General features: G+C 42.5%; 1 protein-coding gene across 1 annotated transcript; it reads left to right on the top strand.

Annotated features, from left to right (window-relative positions):
* Positions 1-11,909: 11,909 nt before the first annotated feature.
* LOC139659468 (zinc finger CCHC domain-containing protein 7-like) lies at positions 11,910-16,256 on the top strand (the record flags this gene model as incomplete). Its single annotated transcript, XM_071537749.1, has 3 exons — positions 11,910-11,953; positions 13,684-14,239; positions 16,002-16,256. Coding segments are annotated over exons 2-3 (762 nt in total), but the record flags the coding sequence as incomplete, so codon positions are not given.
* Between the last annotated feature and the right edge of the window lie 5,011 nt (positions 16,257-21,267).

The raw sequence follows: 21,267 nt of genomic DNA, 5'->3' as shown, positions 1-21,267 counted from the left end.
ATAAAATATAAAAGTCATAACTAATAAATAAAATATATGGACTGGAGAGTGAAGCGTCTTGGACTCCCTAAGTGGAACCCAACTGTGTACCGAGCAAGTAAATCACACTGACTGCTACTAACAGTCATAGGCCTAATCAAATGGGCCTGTTTGTAATCATTTGGCTTGGCGATAGTGCAAGTAAAGACCAATCTGTCATCTGTCAGCTGGGATACAAGGCCCTGGCCGTAATATCAGGCCCTGCCCTTTGTTTTGATGGGGCACTTGAGGTCAAATGTAAAGTATGTCATGTGGGGTCATCCCTCTGTCTGTCTGTCTGTCTGTCTGTCTGTCTCTCTCTCTCTCTCTCTCTCTCTCTCTCTCTCTCTCTGTCTTTCTGTCACTGTGTCTCTCCCTCCCTTCATCTCTCTCCCTCTTTTATTATATTCTTGGTTTGCATTTTACACTGAGTTAAGGCAGAGAGCACATTTGGCCACTTATAGCAATACTGATTTTAATCCGTGTTGGTGCGCGTTATGGAAACGATTTTTGCGCAGAAAATATTATCTAAAAATATTTTAATATATTTACCATTCGGTAAGGATGCAAATAGAAAAAGGGGTATGTGGACCAAAACTGAAAAACAAAACTGGAACCTTACTGGTATGGGTGTCAACTGAGTAAGGTCCTGGCCAGGCCTTGGCCTCACTGAATCAAAATTTGACCTTGTGCTTTTTTTTTTATTATTATTAGCGCTAATGGGGAGCAGAGAGCAAGAAAATCGCCAGAAATGTAAGGCATATCTTAAAAAAAAAGAAAAAAGAAAAAAAGAAAAGCGGTGTGCATCTGTGCAAAATAGTTTAGTGACCTATGTCTAATTTATTACATTGACCAAATAATAATGTCTTGTGTTTCGAAGTTTTGGTGGCAAATGAAATTTGGTGGCAAATGTTTCGGGGACTGTGCCATACATTATGGTTAAGTGAAATGGCGCCCTGCTCACTGGAAAAAACAGACGCTTTTACGCACGGCCAAACCTGCAGGGCGGGAAACACGGTTGAATTTGAGATCCATATTTCTCTCACAGATTCTCGTTTGCAACCGAAGCACGTAGGATCTTAAAGTGAGAGGAAGTAGAGTGATGTAGGTGCAGGCCCTACAGGCTCTCAGGCGTTACACACCAACAGGGGGGGGGGGGGGGGGGGGGGGTCCTTTTTAACTCTGATTTCCTCTGTGGTTAAAAGGTTATCAACCAATTGCTTTAACCATTTATCAGGGGTAAGGCCCATCCCACAAAGCAAAGGACGCATTATTTGTCTCCCATGCACATTATGTTGATGACGCATTTTCGTATAGAAACAAGATTACATTAGATTAGAATTTAGATTAGAGTTAGAGTTTAGATTACAAATAGCCAGTGACAGTGTCGGCGCATATTGTGGAATACACTCTTTCTTGTCATGTGCTTGACGAGGCAAAATACAGTGCGAAGTAGCTCTACATCACTGAATCTAGGCTAGTACACCTCGATAGAAAGTTGATCCATAACGATCTTAAGGCCTACCATCATGCACAGGCCTTGCTATTCTCAGTATAGGCCTGCCTTGAGACATCACTGAAGCACATTGTTGTTGACGGAGGAGAGGCTTTTCTACAGTTGAATACTCCCGGCACATTACCCTTCCAGATAGAGGCTGATCACCTGCCCACAGTTTCTAAACGACAAACGACGTTTTATCAATGCGGGCGCAGCGGGCAGCAATATGAAATGATGTGATATCCATTGGGTGCCATAACAAGGTCGATGGCCTGTTCCATTGCTGTACCAGACCCCGCTGTTTTATGAATAGGCCTATAGGAGATGAACCTGTTGCATATAATAATGGAGACAAGCAGTGAAAAGACAAGCTCGGACTCCTTGCATTTAGTCATTAAGGACTGGAGCTGTTTGGCCAACAACTTCAACTTTTGGTCCACAATTCCAAGAAAACAGACAAACATATCCACCCTCACTCCCAGAAGCACAGAGGGCGAAATGACACGAAAACAATAAAACTGCATTCAAAATATGTTTTTCTAAGGCCTGGTGTGAACAACATCTGTAGTGAGGCAAACGAACCTGCAGCCTGGCTTCAGAATGTGTGTGTGTGTGTGTGTGTGTGTGTGTGTGTGTGTGTGTGTGTGTGCGCGTCTGTCTGTTTCTGCTTGCCTGTGTGCGCGCTGCTTCCGGATCACCTGGTCACAGAATGACCATGTAGGCTTAGTTTGCCCTTTAATGAAGTGCACGAAAGGCCTTTATTTCAACACTTGACCGCCCCCCCCCGCTCTTTCACACATACACACACACACACACACACACAAACACACACCAAGGAAAGAAGAAAACATCCTGGACCAATCACACTCAGGTGATGCTGCATGGACCAACAGGTGTTGACCTTCAAATACAACCTAGTGCCACACACAGGCCGAAACGCACCTTTGCCTGTCAACACGGCAAGTGGAGCCTCTCCTGCTTCTTTAAGACGTCTACAGTCCCAAGAATTGGACTAAATTAATAATTACACAATAAAGGATACCATATTAAACACATTAAATTTATCTTTAAAGCAAGCAAAAACTGATAACATCACAAACTGCATAATAGTCTTAGCTAATAGAAAAGTCTAAAGCGACAACAAATTTTTCTTTGACTTTTCTTTGTCAAAGCAAAAATGTTTCCATCAACAAAGCAACCTTATTTAGTTGATCTTCCTATCTGATTCTAAAAGCATTATCATTAGCCTACTCATATCCACAAAAATCAGAAAGCCAGAAACTTAAGATTTTTTTTTACTATTAGCCTAGGCTATATCAAATGGGGGTAACTGTATGGTTTAAAAAAAAAAAAAAAGTTGGGTAAACTTTTAGTTTTTCCTAATTAAATTGTCATTATCATTTATTGGTCGAACTATGTTACTTCATAAAACTTTCTATACTTCCAAAAATGCCTCAAAAAGACAAAAATCCAATAACTTCCACTTTTAATTATGAAATAATAAAAAGTTTCTCAACAGAAATGTCAACAAACAAACAAACAAACAAACAACAAAACGCGTTTTACCCCTCAGAAAGATAAGTTTCCCTCTTCATAAAGCACGGTCAAAGTGAAGTTAAGCTCAGCGCGACCCTACCTGCTCTCCCAAGCCGCAGTGCCGGACTCTTGGCCCCCTGGTCCATGTTACCCCGGTTGGAACAGGGGGAGGCGATGGAGGGAGAAAAAAGGAAAAGAACAAAAACTTTTTTCCTCTGTCCCCCTCTCCCTCTCTTCCCCTCTCTCTCTCTCTCTCTCTCTCTCTCCCTCTCTCTCTCCCTCGCACCGTTTTTCTTCTCTCCCTCTCTCTTTTTTTTCTTTCTTTCGTCCTACAGTACTTTTGGGCGAGTTGTAGGTTGAAATAATTCGACCCTTCCGCTCCCTATTGCACTCCCTGCAAGTGCTCAGTCAGCTGCAACTAAACGCTTTAGGTGGAAAAAAGGCTTCGGGGGGAAGCGTGAAATGATCACGCCGAGTAAAAGAGCCGCTTTCTCAATGTGCGCTCATGTCCTGTCCTTTTCCTGCACGAGCACGCACGCAGACACGCACGCCCCATGTGCACGTACCCACACACGTCCAAAACGCGCCCGCGCACACGCACACGCGCACATACACACACACCCTTCCAGCCTATAGGGCCGCGCCCCCCTCGCTCGCATCTGTCACTAAGTTCCACTTTACTAAACTTTTCCGCCCCCACCCTTCTCCCCCTCTTTCTTTCTCTCTCTCTCTCCCTCTCTCTGTCTCACGTTAGATTAATTTCCTCAGGGAGACACCCCGCAGATAGTTATGTAGGCTACACTAATTTACCCTACGCGTAATGGCGATAACGGGTTTCTTCTCTCTTCATCATCTTATAAACCAGGGTAATCTGTGATTTTTTTTTTATGTTTGATGTTCAGTGTCCTTTTTACAACTTCTGGTGAGCGCGTGCGACAGAGTTTCTCTCCAAACTTCTCTCCTCCTCTGCCAATTCACCTGTTACGCACGGCGCTCTTTACGCATTACGCACTAATAGAAAGACTGTGAAGCAGGTGTTTCCATAACACTCCAGCATCTCCGCTCTTCGCTGGAGAATACAGTGTTTTCCTCCGCGCTCTGGCTGTGCTCGAGCCTTTAAAATGTTTGCCATAAAACGGATAGTTCCGGCGCTCAGCTCTGATTGGTCAGAGACACACACCTGTGACCGCATAACATTTACATTAAATGAATTTGCCAACCGAAAATCTCCACTCATATCGAGACTTTTGTACCGCTTAGCAACCACTTTACTGTTCGAAAACTGTAGCTACTGCTTGGCGGGAGAATGACATTCAAGATTTCTTGAACATTTGTGTTCTTTTTGGCTGCGGTGGTGTTACCTCCTTTTTGTAAAAGCAATAACTAAACACAGTGCTTCACCTTAGACCAGCTGAGAGGGGTTCCTCCACCTAGACTTGTGCCTCAGTGCCTAATAACGCCTCTTCACTGTTAACTGTTAGCTTTTCACTGTAACCCAGGGACTCGCTTGGCTTATTGCTTAGCTAAACAACAAATTAGCTCCCAAAATAAAAAAATAAAGGTGCATTGTAAAAGGCTAATATAGCCTAATAAAGTTGAATTATAACAACATGCATTTTCTTCCCCATCCTTGCATCCCTCCTCTTTTCTCTCACTCAGAACATCTGGGCGTATGATCTCCTTCAGTCTGAAAAAGTTGAATTCATCAGCAAGAGTTCATCTTATAAAAGTGTTTGGATTTCGACCACCAGACATCACTATCCACTAGCATCCGTTCATTTAAATGGGAAAGGGAAATGGAGAAATTAAGAGATAATTAAAGTTAAATAGCCCTAACCCTAACCCCATCTTAAAAAGTAGCCTATAGGCCTAAATAATATATCTACAACCCGAACAGGCCTACACCCGCACATCTTCTAACTTCTATCTGAACATTTCAAAGCTGGACTCGCTAGCTGAAAGTAGCAGTGGTTAGAGTCGAACATTTCGGAGGAAAACCCACAAAGAAACAGTGGTAGTAGGCTATATGAGTGTGCAGTGATAGCTATCTACTAATAACAGATAGAAACGGAGTGGAGCTGCAACCCGGAAGCCAGGGGAGGGGAAGGGGCTCTCACCACTACCAGTAATGTTCAGGCCACTTTTTCCATCAGCTCTGACTCATCTGTCATCACTTTTCACCACTATTTTTGAGTTTGAATAGCACAGGTGCGGTGAATTAGCCTATCCTATCTTTCTGTTTCTGTGGTCAGGCAACTGCACAATCGTAAAAAGTGACGTGATTCACATTTGATTCAGTGTCACAAAATGCTAACAGGCCAGACAAATAATGATACCGCAGGCCTATTTATTGTCAAAATACAGGAGCTTCATGGCAGTTTCAGTAGGAAGAGGCAGAGGACGTGAATTTCAACACCGGTGTTAACGGGGAGACTCCTTACTTGGTGTCTGGCCTCCCGTTCTTCCCGGTCGCGTCCTTCCCTCCGTTTCCATCCATCAGACAGCTGCGGGTCTCAAGGTTCACGCGCAGCCCCGAGACAATTGAGTGCGGAACAAAGCGCGAGACAGCGACCCATTTTGCTCTGCTTGTCGCCTCGCGCTGCAACACTACGACCCTGACCTTCGGCTCGCGCCCACATCACTCGCAACATCATAACATAAATACTAATGTTTCCTCATTCACTCTCGACCAGTAATGTAGCGGGAAACAAAGGGGGGCAAACGACCACTAATATATACACAAATCAATTATATTTTCACAAAAGCAGTAATTTATGCTTTACCTTTCATCAGTTTTACTATGATCTATACAAAAGATTTATGTCATAAAGATTTACGTTAGCATAAAAAAGTGGGTTAACTCTATTCAGCAAATAAAAAGGGGGATAAACTGAGTTTAAGAGGGTTTAAACTCCACTACACTCCTGCTCTCTGGGCGTGGCAGTATAAACTACAAGGCAAAAACATCTGAAATCCTCAGCAGACTTGTCTATTTGTTATCTTTTTACAGGCCCACAGTTGATCTGCATGGAAATTTCTTAACATTAAAAGGAGATCTATGTGTTTAAAGGCTAAAATGGAACTATTCAGTGCATTTCCTAAAACTTTAATAACAATATATACAATTATTTACTATTGAGCTGTGTGGAGAAACTCAGTTATTATTGCCTACATATATTTTAATTTGAGTTGTTAGTGTAAAGCTTACAGTCAGGAACAAGATGATGAGAGACCAAGTTTTGTTACAATAAAAACTGCAATTTCTAACAGAAAATGAGCTTGACAAAATTTGGAGTTAATAAAATTAATTACTTTGATTAAGCTTAGCCTGATAATAAGTTTCATTATGGTGTAGACATTGGTATTCTGGTAATAGACCTATAGCTTTTATGAGGAAATCAATTAAGATCTTACATAAATAACTCAAATGAAATGGAAATTACAACACTGTTATAATTTATATAATATTACCAATAAGGTTTAATTATTATTATTATTATTATTATTATTAGTAGTAGTAGTAGTAGTAGTAGTAGTATCATCATCATCATTATTTTACAATTAATAATAGTAATTTAATATTAAAAATAAACTATCGCCATATAGCACCATATGTTAATCTGGAAACACAGTGAATAGTTAAGCATTTCGAGAGAAATACAAATATTATAGGCTACATTATATTAATATCAAATATTTTGCCAATATTTTCTCATCATTTTAATTATTATTATTTTTTATTTTAATTGTATTTCAAGTTGAATCTGTTTTTAATGTGTTTAATAAGTTGCATATGGTAGGCCCAGAATAGCATTTATATCCTATATTTCCGCAGTTGATTCAGTTAAATAGTTCAGTTGTAACTCAGCGAAATGTCTATAAACATCAGGCTGGAGCTATACAAAATCTCTTCAAGAATTCGCCATAGTTTGGATATTAAGCGTCACTTGTTTGTTTTTCATCCCTGTGCTAATTAATGTAATTAATATGGGGGGGAGCAGTTGGTTCGGTGACCCCGCTCTGACCGAGCGGAACCGGAAAGAATCGCATTAGAGCGCGAGACACAAGAACTAAAGGGACGATTAGAACAATAAGTAAACACGTAAACACAGGAGGAGACACTCTGTGTGTCTGGGCGCTTTGGCTCGCACCCAGCCGGCCAAATTCAGTGCAAACTTTGCCTTGCAGGGGAAGAGCAGCTTTACAGGCCAGACTTCAGGATCAAAGCATCTGTCTGGAATATTGTAGAAATTATAGGAGAGTGACAAGTGTTCCAGAGATCCATCCAATATGTTTATGAGAAATTAGACTTTAGAATTACCGGTCTTTAAGTTAGGCTTTTTGAAGCTCTTATGTAAAAAATGATCTTAGTGGACAAATAAACTTCTATCAAATCAAATTGAAATGAATTAAATTTAATGATGATATGTTCCATTTCCATTCTAATCTTTATAAGTCTATAAGATTATATATATAACTCCAGAGCCAACCACCTTCACGAAACATTTTACCAACTGATATTTTATCAAGAAGTAGCTTGTTTTTGGAGGATGGTTGGACACTAGGCCTAACTCCATTCTAGTAGTCAAATACTTAGATTGTATTGAAAAAATGTAGTTGACAAACAAATACAGGCTTGTAGTGAATATAGTTAATTGGTTGTTTCCCCCCATATTACTTATACTGTCTACCATATGGACTTACCACATTTTCTCATTACAATAACTGTGCTACATTCCTCCTCAGCCTTATGACATATATTTTTCTCATCCAAATTTCTTGTTTTCCTATAAGATGATATCATCTGAGTGTCAGTGAGCTTAAAGAGACTATATGAAAAACAAAAAACTATTTTGAATAATTTACAGCAGCCTCTTCTTCCCCATCGCCCCTCTGCCCACACCCAGGCAGAGGGGCGAGTGTGCCATAAAGCTACCTCTGTTCCAATTTTGTCCCATATTTCCATACCCAGAGAAACCAACCCTATACACAAACAGGGAGAATTCCTATAAAATAAAACATTTCGATGCACATATAAAAGCTTGCCTCTGGTGCTTCTGTCTTTGCCTTTTGCCAAAGCACTCAAGGCCGCCGTACTGAGTGAGCTTCCCCCCCCCCAGAACATCCATGGGATTTAATTCAGAGTGGCACTTCACGTTGGCGACACAAGGTTCCCCTTTCTGCAGCCACAGTGCCTGGGTGTTGCTGTGGCTATAGAGCCTCGAAGGGGGCTTAAGGGCCGCAGGGCGGATTGAGCAATGGGACACATTATTTGTCCATGAAACATTATGTGACACAACATGACACCAGCCCATTTGTATGTAAAGGTAAACATTTCAGCGTGACGATTCGACAAGAGCGGACAAGGCTCCTGTCAATGTGGTTTTATACTCGCAGCTGAGAAAGAGGTGTTGTGGCATCGTGTGGTGATGGCGTGTGCGTGTGTGTGTGTGTGTGTGTGAGTGTGCGTGTATGTGTGTGTGTGTGTGAGTGTGCGTGTATGTGTGTGTGTGTGAGTGTATAGGGCTTCTGTTCACAAATTTAATCCCCATAGACACAAGTCACTTGGTGCGGTCTGAAAAGGTGTTGTGAGGCTTGTTCTCTTGTTCTAGTCTTTTCCTGCTGAAAGCTCTGACAGGCTGTTGAACACACAACTTCGGGAACCCGGGAAGTGTTTTTTTTTTTTTTTTTTTTTCACCTGTCAATTCATTTGATTTAAAGAACTGTGTTTGTCAGACATGCTGCACACTCCCAGTAGCTCCTAAAACAGAGAGATTTTAGAGAACACATAAGGACTGTTTCTTTTATTGCTATGTCAACTCACTATGAACAAAGCCAAATAGAGTTTATTGTGTAGAAATAAAATCACCAAAAAGTGTTAAGGAAAAATGACTAGAATGCAGCAGCAGTAGCATGTGAGGCTCTGCTGCTGCTGTATGACAAGCCAACATTACACTATGGCTGTGTTTCAGTTTATTCTTTCTGTGCGTGTGTGTGTGTGTGTGTGTGTGTGTGTGTGATCTATCTGACTGGTACATACTCTACTTGGCATATTAACTGCAACATACACTGAATCTCCCTATACAACCATCAGGCATTTGCTTCTGCGCATGTCTATTTGAATTTATGTGGATCTGATGCCACTGGTAACACAGTGATTTAAAATATTAAAGCTGCAATGAAATGACATACAGTGAAAACACACTGCTGAGGTGCTGAAGTCCCTGTATATCCTGTACGCGTTCGGCCGGGTGAACAGGGAGCCGCTGCAGCACAGAGGGCCCCATATGGGTGATGCATGGGAGCCATTTTTGTTCAGAGGCACTGATCCAGGGCAAGTCTTTTTTAGAGGAAATTCCTCCCCTCCCTGGCTGCTTTGAAACAGCCTGGCTGGTTGTATTTACATACATACAGTATCCTGAACGCTTGCACCAATAACGGAAGAGGAAGCAGTTTGTGAAATGGAAGCTGCCTGTACAGAACTGAAGTGAACTGAAGCAGCCGTCACAGATACAATCCACATTTGAGCGGTGACAATGGTAGACATGTTTTCAAAAAGATCTTTCAATACACTTCACCTCATGTTTATGTTCCACAGCTAGTGCACAGGACAATCTCAGTGTTTTGCTAGCAGCTGCATTATAAGGAAGAAAGTGTTTCATCGTGGTTTCATCATTTCTCATTACACACCTGAGGTCAAGAGAACAATATGTGATTCTGAATTACAGTCCAGTTTCTGTGAAATCCGGCCATCATCATGTCATCATACTGACTAAATACAAGCACTAGTGGTGCTGAGGACACTTCTGGGGCTTTAAGACTTCAGACAAGTACCTCTGCAGTACACAAATGACCATCACTTGCAGACTATTGCCAATAAACCAGAGTGCCTGTGTCGAAAATCCTCTTTGGATATAACACTCCACCGAATGCACAGACCACAGGCTCCGGTGCCAAATGAGAGCGGGAGCCACCATGGCACATACAAACACCATCAAATGAGAACAATGACATGCTTCTTTTAACTCCCTCTCTTCAATAAAAATCACTCATCAGGCAGAACCGTCCCTTTGGAAAGTGTGATTGGAAGTCAGGGACTCTGAATCCCTGTCCTGGCCACTCCATCTTCAACACGCCACTGGTCTGGACTCTCAGAGATGAACCGCTGAACCGGACGCCTCCATTCAGCCACTCTCCTCCACCTTTTTAAAATAATAACGGTAAATAACGGCAAATGCATGGGACCCAAAATCAGGCAGCCGCATCACAATTTCACTGAGGCAGTGAGGCATCCCAAACCTGCATCCAATTTAGATAGATATGGGGAGGAGAGGAGACAGAGGGCCCCCATATGCACTGCCCAAAAACAAAACAGATGCAGGATACTGTGCATGTGTGTGTTTGTGTGTGTGTGTGTGTGTGTGTGTGTGTGTGTGTGTGTGTGTGTGTGTGTGTGTGTGTGTGTGTGTGTGTGACAGTGATGAGACAGGAGGTGCAGCCTAACCTTTGGAAGGAAACAATCCAACTCTGTGATGGCCTTTCCTGTGTCTGACACGCATGGAGAAACCTCTGGAATCAGATGGCATTCAAACTCTGATTCCCTATCATCGCACCATCCGCTCACTATGATGTGACGCCTATAGTTGGATATACAGAGTTCACAATTATTCTCATGATATGGAGGGGGAAAAAAGATGGATGTTAATGTTATACAGTCTGTATTGGAGCCGGGTGGCATAATAGTCCTGTAGTCTACATGAAATAAATATGACTGATGGCGATAGCCAGTGTGTTGAATTACATTTACATATAGATTTACATTCCCATCAACATGTAATAATGGCATAGGCCTTAAGGTCCATACTAGTCCCACACACGCACACAGACACACAGGCACACACACGCACTATGTGTTCTGACATTTCATAGTTAATATTTCTGTCTTATTGAGGAAGGTGAAAAACGGCAAACATCCATCAGACTGACAATAGTCTTCATAGAGGAAAAAATAGTGTAGGACCCTGCTGGGTCTTTTGTCTGCTGAAAGAAATATGATGCCTTACAAGTACAGCAGCTCAGTTGGCAATTCCACATCAACTTTAATAATGACATTTTATAATCACAATATGCTATTTACAATAATGTAATTTCAGGGTATTCTCAAAGCACAAAGAATAATGTGTAATCACAAGTTGGCCATTTTTTTCCTTAACGGCACAGCTGCCAGCGCTCTTTTATTTGAGATCCCTTATTTTTAAGTTACATTTTCCATCCATTTTGTTAGATCTAAACAAATGAGTTCAAATCTTGCTTAACTTCAGGGATCTGTCAATTATGTGACAGCATGGTAGTCAATAGCCTACCTTCACGAGAAAAATCTTTAGTAATCCTATAATAACTTAAGGATACTACACAAAAATCACAGCAAAACTATAAGCCCCTTTAAGGAATAGCATAGGGATATTACTGGACTATTATAGTGATATCATAGGAGATACAAAAAAACCCCAACCCTATTAAGTACAGTAAGGTCACTATGGAGAATCACAAACACAATGTAAGTCCCTATAGGAAGATAATAGGAATAATATTATGGTGTCTTTTCATTAGGCTAGGTTTGGGTGCTACTATGTCTATGAGTCTTACTAAAAAACACTGAAATCACGCCAGTCCACCACTGTAAATACTGGCATAACATTTAGCATTAGAGAATGACTCGTTGCTGTTGCCACCAGCAGTCATGCTACACTCCAACTATCACGGCGTTCTTTCTTCCTGGAGAGTGAAACGTTACGGTCGGCCAACCCATTTGCCTTTGACGAACCCGGAAGTTGCTGGTCTGTCTCTGGCTGGAAGCAAGTGAGCAACCCCGAAACCTTTAGGTTACAGTTTATAACAAAGGTGAGTTTATGCTGTTGACACTAAATATGAAACATGGCCAGAGGCGGCTTGTAGTCGTGCGACAATAGTCATGTTTACGTGTTTTTATTGTCCGTGTTTAGACTGAAAGTGCTTCATTGTTTACATCCGACCGGCTGCTGTGGTGCTGTGATAAACACGTGGACAGATAGGAGGAGCACATGCTACCTTAGGACTGTCGATATTTATCAATAACTTGAATATTGATTTGTCAGCGACAGTTCTATGGCTTCCTCCATAATTTTAGTCCAATTTAGCCTCAGTCGTTTGGTAAAAGCTCCCTGTAGCTACAGCTGAGCTGACTAGTTGGGCATCACATCATCTGCTAGCTAGTTAGCATGTAGCTAGCCGGGCTACCACCAAGCTAACCTGAGGGACAGGGCAAAATCAGTTATAAAGCTGTAATTGTTGTGATTTCGCTAGTCTTACTCGTGTAGTCACTCTTGGGCCATGCGTTGTCATTATTGTCAGGATCCTCTGTCTCTCTCACTCTTTTCTCAGTGTGTGTTTACCTGACCAGTCCCCCATAGTCTCAGGAATAAATGGACCATGAATAACCCTGCACACTATTTGTATACCACCTGAGACAGGACAGTGCATTTTTCCATTTATTTTCCCCTGCCCTGTGACTCATGTCCTCTCTGAAGGAGTGACACAAACAAAGACACACTGACTGAAAGGGGCCACATGCTCACTCCTAAAACACATTTGGATAAAAGTACTTGGCCATCTGCCGGCTCCTGGTCTCTGTGCACTGCCAAACTTTTACACATACTCCCTCTCTCCCACACAAACCAGCAAGACTCCTCTGTCCTTATTCCCTGGTGGGAGGCTTGTGACCGCCTAGCGTGGCGTTTCTGCGGTGTGTGTGGTCTGGGAGCCAATCATCTCCAGCCATCATGGCACAGACACGCAGGACTGGCCAGGGCAATGGGCCGGTGTCCCTTCTCTATCCCCTGTGTGTGTGAGAGAGAGAAAGAAAGAAAGAGAGATTGGCAAAATGAGAGACATAATGTATGTTTTACTGAGTGTAGCCTATAGTTTAAAAATCTGTGCAACAGAATGAATTCTTTGAGTGCAACTGACCCATGCTCTTTCTCAGTTGTATTAACAAGCCCTTATGGATTTCAGAACAAGACCAAAGTCCATGTCTTTCACGTAGACGGTGTTCGCTAGTGCCTACTTATTCTAAAGTGTTGTGGATGATAGTAAAGGTAACTGTATAGTATGTGATTTTGGATGCAGTTTATCCAGAAAAGAGTTAAGCGTAATTTTAATTCCATATATTGTAATTTTGTGTGTTATATTTGAGTGTAAAATAAGGATGATTTATTTGTCCTGACGACTTGATGACTATAATAACCCCTCCTTGTTTTTGTTTGTATCTTCTGTCGCTGCAGTCAGCTTCAGCCGCTGAGTTGCCAGCTGTAAGTTTCTGAATGAATTCTAGAATTCTAAGTCTTCTGAGTTCCCAAATTAAAGCAGTTATTTTCTGGTCAAAATACAATATTTAGTTATAAGACAGTAAGGAGCAAAGGAAACATTGTTATTAGTGAAATTAAGTTAATACTAGCAAACCAGCTGACAGTTGAGCATCTGCGTTTCCATAGCAACAGCACCAGTATGTACACAAAGCCAGCTAGCTTAAGCTTAAACTAATAACATGTAAATTGTGTGTGTGTGTGTGTGTGTGTGTTGTAGAGACCAGCTAGGTGTGTGCACGTATGTGTGTGTGTGTGTGTATTGAGGGTGTTTGTGGTGATGTACTGTAGCTACCAGGACCGGAAGGAGTTGGAGGATGAACTCTACCGAGAGGAGGATGAGGAGGACTCTGAGGGGTCAGAGGTCAACAGCGAGCTGGAGTTCCACCTCTACAGCCAGCTCCACTACTCCTCCAACGCTGGGGAGAGGGAGGAGCAGGAAGATGGAGGAGAGAAGGAGCTCAAGGAACTTGAGGTGACTGAGAAGACGGCAGGCAGTGACGGAGAAAGGAAAGACTCTGGACAGAGACACAGTGTGAGCGGGCTACGGAAACACCTAAAGGGACACACCGAGGTGCAGCAGAAGAGGCGGAAACTGGATAAACAGAAGAAGAGGAAAGCTGACCCTAAAGGTCAGAGGTCGTCGTCATCGTTTTTTCAGGAGGTCATTGTCATTGACTCCAGTACCGATGTCATCTCCATCTCAGAGGATGACACGGACGACGGGGTCTGTGCCTTCAAGGGTCAGAAGTCACGCCCCCTGCAGGCTTCCACCCCGGCCCAACAGGTAGAGAAAGGGAGAGAAATATAGTGTGTGCGTGCGTTTGCATGTGTGCATGTTTGTGTATTTGTGTCACAGGGTTCATTTGAATTACTGCATGATGTAATTACTGAATGACCTCCTAGGTAGACCACTCTAAATTTCCATCTGTACTGACAAAATGTAGTGTAATAAAAAATTTGAGGAGTAACTCTCCTCTCTACTTTGACTTCACAAGGTGATTATCAAGAACGCCAAGTCGATGTCCTTCGAGAATTTTCTTCCCATGTTGTCTTGGGGAGAGCGAACTTCTCAAGAACACGAGCACAGAGAACACATTTTTACAGTTTTAAATTATCACATCATCAATTATATAGCGCTTTATACAACAGTGTTTTAATATAAACAGTTTAAGTGTTGCTTGGCAATACTTGGTAGTGGAATACTTTGGGAACTGTTTTTGTTGGTGGTAGGGCTGGGCGATATGGACCAAAAATCATATCTCGGTATTTTTAGGCTGAATGGCGATACATGATATATATCTCGGTATTTTCTACGACATGTGCTAAATGTTCAGTTGTAAGTAGGGCTGGGCGATATGGACAAAATCAAATATCACAATATTTTTGACCAAATACCTCAATATTGATATTGCGACAGTATTGAAGGGATGACTATTGGTGCTTTCACAAAATATTTACATGATGAGATTTTTGATAAATAATCATCAGTAATGTGGATATAATGAAGTGGGTAAAGGCAAATAATAGAACCTCTAGAACAGTCTGGTAAGTTCAGAAAATGACATCACTTTACTGTAATGCAGCCTTTAAAACCAGGAAAAGACAACACTTATGCCATATCACAATATTCCAATATCCAAACTCTAAGACGATATCTAGTCTCATATCATGATATCGATATAATATCGATATATTGCCCAGCCCTAGTTGGTGGAGATGAATAAAATACAAAAATCATAATCTGTCTCAAATTGCCTTCAATTCATAAATTGCTTTGTTTATAGAACTGTTGTATAAAAGCAATATCACACTCCAGGTTGTGCTGTTATATCAGTGTATGTATATGTAAATGTAAATGCATATACATTATATGTATATCAGCACGGCTGTGATTCGGTCGTAGGATAAGATAATCACACTGTGCTGATATATAGCCTTGAGTGTGATATTGCTTAAGTGTAATACTAGTTATATGTCATTCTCACAATGAATGTCTGGGCTTCAAGTTAGTTCTCGACAGCCAAGTCAAGTGCATGCTCGGTATTTTGTGGTTGGCAAGTAAACTTCAGGGATCTTTATCCATCCTCCATCCTTGGTGATTTAAAATGTATTAAAATCATATATTGGCCATTAGATATTATGTCAAAAACATGACCTAATGTTTCCCTATGTGGCCATTTTGTGTCTTTCTTTCATTGAATTCACACTGCTAGCAAACACATCTTTGAGCTACTGTCCAATGGCTGATCTGAGCCAACTGACTGACAGCTGTTGGGGAAGTGATGCTGCAGCAATCAGTGGGGCAATGTTGTCCAAAAGTTCAACTGTAGCTGACTTTTTTCGCACTTTACAAAGAACAAAGTGAATCTGGTTAACAGTAGCCAATGTTTTTCTTAGAAAATGAATGGGAAGTCTTGGAATGGAAATGACTGTTTTATCGGGATGCTTGCAGTGTGAACTCACGGTTAGAATTGGATCAATTCAGTAGGGGATGCAAAATGGCGCAACTGAAAGCATCCTATTGACATAATTGTTTGGTTGTCTAGGCAACCCTGAAGAGGAAGAGGAGCCCCAGTCTGGGCCTGGTTGTGGACTCTGTCAGCCCGGGTTCAGAATCAGAAGAGTCTGAATCAGAAGAGTCTGAATCAGAGTCCGAGTCTGATTCGGACGGTCTGGAAAACTGGATGATCCTGGGTCGAGGGAAGCAGGACGGAGACCAGTGCATCTCGCTCAACTTGGAGGGAGAGTCTGACAGCAATGCAGGTGAGTCTGTGTGTTTGTTTGTGAATATGTGCAAGAAGGTACACTCGTGCACTGTGTGCGTGCATGTGTGTACTGTTTGTCCTGGGTGCATTGTTTAAGAGCTGTGCTATATGTTTGTGTGCTTTTTTTTGAAAGTCAGTGAGAGTTTGAATGCGTGTAACTGGGAGAATTGAAGCAGGGCATAATTTTGTCTGGTCCAACTCGTTCAGAACACTTAGCCTACCTGCAGTACATTGATAAGGAGCGGGCACAGCGATGGGGTACATGGTGAACAAGCCGTGTGCGTGCATGTTTGTATGCACATATGCAGTGTCTGCGTGTGCATGTTTATAAATTTGTAAAGCTCTTAGCATTCCCTGCACTCTCTGCCCAGTCGCTCGCTTCTCCGATGCATCTTCAAGTATGTTTGTGTGTGCACGTATTGATATGTATGTGTGTGAGAGTGTGGATATTTGTGTTTATAAAATACAGAATTCTAATCAGCATGCATGTGTACATACACACACATACCAACAGTCATAACGCTAATGCCAAAAACAAACAAACGGAAAGACAACAACGCAGGAAGAGAGGGTGGGAAAGGGGGGGGGGGTTGGGAGAGATGGGAGTAATCAGAAAAATGAATAAAAATGTTCCCTGCAAATCTCTCCAGATCTACACATTATCTTAACCTGCAGCCTCAGCAACCTCTCCAGCTTCTCTCTCACCCCCCCTCCCTCCTACCTAACACTCTCCCCATCTCATTCTTTTATCCTATTTTCTCACTATTGTGCTCTCTCTCTCTCTCTCTCTCTCTCTCTCTCTCTCTCTCTCTCTCTCTCTCTCTCTCTCTCTCTCTCTCTCTGTGTTTCTTCCTCATTTGAATTTCCCTGGGCTGATGTTTCTGCAAGAGTGCTCCTGCTCACTGCCTCCTCCACACACAACTGGGGTAAAGGAGGGGGTCTGGAGCTAGTGGGAAGGCTTGAGGTTTTGGCCTGGTTTTGGGAGGAAAGGAGCATTTTGGATCTCTCTCTCGCTCTCTCTCTCTCTCTCTCTGTCTTTCCCTCTCTCTCTCTCTCCCTCTCTCTCTCTCTCTCTCTCTCTCTCTCTCTCTCTCTCTCTCTCTCTTTCTCTGTCTGTCTTTTCCTTGTCTGGCCTCTCTCTGTGATCTTTGGAGCTTGACCTCATGTCTGCACGTGGGGGGTCACAGGGGTGTGGTGTGGTAGGGGGCTTAAAGCGGGAGGAGGAGGGGGGATGTTAAAAAAAAAGATGAAAATAAAGGCAAGGAAATTTTAGGAGGGACTGGCCTGGATAGTCTTGATTACCCCTCCTCTCCTCTCTCCTCCCCTCCACTGGTGTAGATTTAATCCTGGTTGAAGGCAAGATAGTATACATCGCCAACTGAAATTGAAGGTATGGGAGAGGAATCCTGTCTCAGGCTATTGAGATGCAGCTGGTTGCATCCTTGGCCTGTGACTACAATAACCGTTACATCCATAACCTGGGGCTGTTGGATAAATATCGAGATTGATTTCTATTTTATATGCCATGGTGTGTGTTGATTCCTGTGGCCTGGATGCCTTGCTTGTGTCTCCTCGTTGCTGTGTGTGTGTGTGTGTGAGTGCGCACGTGCGTGCGTATGCACAGAGTAACAGGTTTACACAGCAGTGACTAATAGTATTTGTACGCCTAAACCCCATCTCAGCATCACCATCAAATCACATTCACTACACTTAGTCTGTGAAGAGCTCTCTCTCCCTCTCTCTCTCTCTCTCTCTCTCTTTCTCTCTCTCTCTCTCTCTGTCACCTACAGAAATTGAATCCTGTCGCACTTCTCGCTCTCTTTCTTTCTCTGTCTTTCTATCTCTGTCTCTCTCCCACATGGTGTCACTTGTTCACACACATACTCGCGCTTTTACAATCTAATCTTTTGTCACTCCCTCTCATAGAGTTTTTTTTCCAAGTACATGGGCACACATACACACACACACACACACACACACACACACATACACACACACACAGGGCCAGAGTGGCTATCTGTCACCTGGCTATAAGGGGCAGCTGTTGGTGGGAGGGTGGCTAGAGACCGTGGACAAGGAAAACAGAAGAGGAACTAGAGAAAGGGGGATGAGAGAGGGCCGTCTGCCTGTCCTGGAGCCATGCAGCAGCAGCCAGACGGAACAAGAGAGAAAAAGAAGAAGGGCTTCCCAAAAACCACATCAGTGACTCTCCCACCCGGAGAGGTGTGCGTGTACATGCCCGTGTATGAATTTGGGGTGTAGGCGGGGAGTGCTGAGGATAAACTTGAATCGTAATGGTTAAAGCTCACTCAGTGGTCACACTTTTTTTTTTCACTCTCTTTTGCTCCCCCCCCCCCCCTCCCCCCCATTCTCTCCCTCGCTTTTTGTCCCCTCGGTCTTGGTCAGTGCACACCAAACTTTGTTTGAGGCTTAGAGAGTCAGCTCTGGCTTGCTATCGGGGTGGCCGATCACATCAGTGTGTGTCTGTGTGTGTGCCACTGAACGTCTTGGTGACTTAGAGAGCCAGTGAGTGTATGTGTGTTTGTAGCCAAAGGTTAGCTCTCTCTGCCTCATAGAGGAAGAAGGTAAGCTCTTCTCTTCTCTTCTCTTCTCTTCTCTTCTCTTCTCTCATCATTTTAATAGCGTGTTGCTCTCCTCTCTTGAAAGGTAATTTCTTTCTGCAGTATTTTATAGTCTAGTAATGTTCAAATTGTTTCCACAGTCTCATACTTGTGTGGAAAGAGTTGTGGCATGAGGGGTTTCCACTGTGTACCTTCATATGTCTCTGTGACTGAGTGATAGAATCAGAAGTAAAGTAGGCCCATGGTCCTTAACGCCTGTGTATGCTCTGTGTTAATGTTGGGGAGGCTGTCAGTGCTGCTATGGGCCTAAAGCTTTTACTGTGGTGACATGCACCCTGCCATGGGTGCTGACGCCTCAGTAGGCCTTTGTATATTTTGAAGTGTGTTTCATCCTAACTTAGTTTAGCAGATGGTAATGTACAGTAAGAATTGAGTCAGACAGTAGTGGAATATGGATTTTGTTTGCCACTGTGTGTGTTTTGTGTGTGTGTGATTATGAGTGAGTGTGAGTGTGTGTGTGTATGTTCAGGGCATTGGGATGGTAAAATGAGATTACAATGGCATGTGGGGGTACCACACTAGGAGTGTGTGTGTGTGTGTGTGTGTGTGTGTGTGTGTGTGTGTGTGTGTGTGTGTGTGTGGGTGGGCGGGCGGGCGGTGCAGAAGGGAGGCATGGATAGGATCAGCTCTTATCTTGGCTGCCCAGTGCCACACGAGGTGTAACGCCACACCCACACTACCACACAGTGTGTTTGAACAGGCACACACACGCACACACACACACACACACACATACCATGAAATCGCTGTGCCATAGTTTAACTTGTATTATCTCCTGTTTTTCTATAGGACATGCAAATTAGATTAGCCTACTCTGTAGGCCTAATATTAGCGCATGCAAAATAAATAATAGAAATTCAGTTGAAAGCCGTATGCATTCATTTAAAAAAATGCTTTTCATTGAACAATTATTTGATGCTAGCGGCCATTGAAATTTAATGACAACTCTAATCTGGTAAATGAAACAACAGCTTCTTCATAAGAAGAATAATACTTTAAGTAAATGGTCACAATTTGTGACAGCCTTGCTGTTGTCCTTTGTCCTCTTACTATTACCTTCTGCCTGACACCGAAAACAAGTTGACTTCTTTTGTTGAAACCAGTCCAGATAAATTCAGTCTGTATTATATTATCATCTGTGTTTAGAATAGATGATCTATGTTCGATGCTTAGAATCATTAGAGAGGTGATTTTTTTTGTTATTTTGTTTTGCTCCTGATGGTACCTATAGTTATTTGCAATTTTTTGACATATTGATCAGTGAGTATGATGTTGTGACTGCTATGCTTGTGGCATTCATTTATTTCAGAATGATATGTATCTATGTTGGATCAGTGTCTTAGTGTTGCAATGAACTAGACACTTTTCAATAATTATTATTTTATTGCAGGTACTCACAATCTTGAAGGAAGTTTCAATAAATCGCGGCTTTTTCCCTCTCATTCCACTTCTCCTTCTTCCTTTCTTTTTTCATGTCGTTGCTAGGCAGATCCGCTGTCAGGTCACCGCTGGCGAACGCTTACTGTACTTCAACCCCTGAACCCTAAACATAGATTTACACCCTAGCACGCCTAGCAGATGAAGAACGAGACATCATAAAGATCAGCTAAGTGAAGAACTGCAGGGAGAAGGCAATAGAAACTCAAGAGCAAACAAGAAGGAATGGGAGGCAGCACTTGAGTTTTAACTGTAGAGAAATATGAATGGAAGGATGGACAGCAAGCGCAGCGACAGAGAAAGGGAGCGAGGGAGAGAGAGATGAGCGTAGGTAAGCTAAACTGGAAGAGACAGGCCTTGAAAAGGATCGGCCACGGTGTTGCCGCCGGTCAGGGCTGGTGGTCTCCAGGCTCAGATCTCAGAGCAGCTCGAACACGGCCGGCTCTCTGTCTGCACAGCTCCCTGACTGACATCCAGCGCTGTCCGACTCTCCTGTCTTTCAGCTCTTATAGCAGAACCTTCACCGGTATCACTTCACCTGGCGCAGCGCTATACATAAACCCACAGATTTGCTCTCAGCTCCATGCTGTACGAGTTAAATGAGACACCTGGCCATGTTGTTAGCCGTTTCAGATTCGTAACATGCTGGTAGATTTGAATTTGTCTACATGAGGCTAGATACTAGATAGATAATTTGAGTAGTCAGAATTTTAGGATGGTTTGAGAATTTGAGTATTACACACTTTGATTGGGTGTAATACAGTAGTTCTCTATGACATTGGAGTTTACTTTGAGTTTCTGGTCACTTGACATCTGTCAAATGGACAGATGTGGGATAAGCAAAAAACATTTTATTAAAAGTTTATTTTATACAATTATTGAAATGTGTCTCACCCCAGAAGACAGAACTTAATTTGAAGCATGATGTTTCATTGTAGCCTTGTTTTTTGTCCTTTTTTTACCCCACA

This window comes from Centroberyx affinis, unplaced genomic scaffold (genome assembly GCF_046629955.1).
Source record: "Centroberyx affinis isolate AG114_WGS23_722 - 3 ecotype Tasmania unplaced genomic scaffold, CSIRO-AGI_Caff_v1 ptg003112l_1, whole genome shotgun sequence".
NCBI classification, from domain to species: domain Eukaryota; kingdom Metazoa; phylum Chordata; class Actinopteri; order Beryciformes; family Berycidae; genus Centroberyx; species Centroberyx affinis.
Note: the sequence above shows the minus strand (reverse complement) of the source record. Positions and strands in the feature narration are given on the sequence as shown.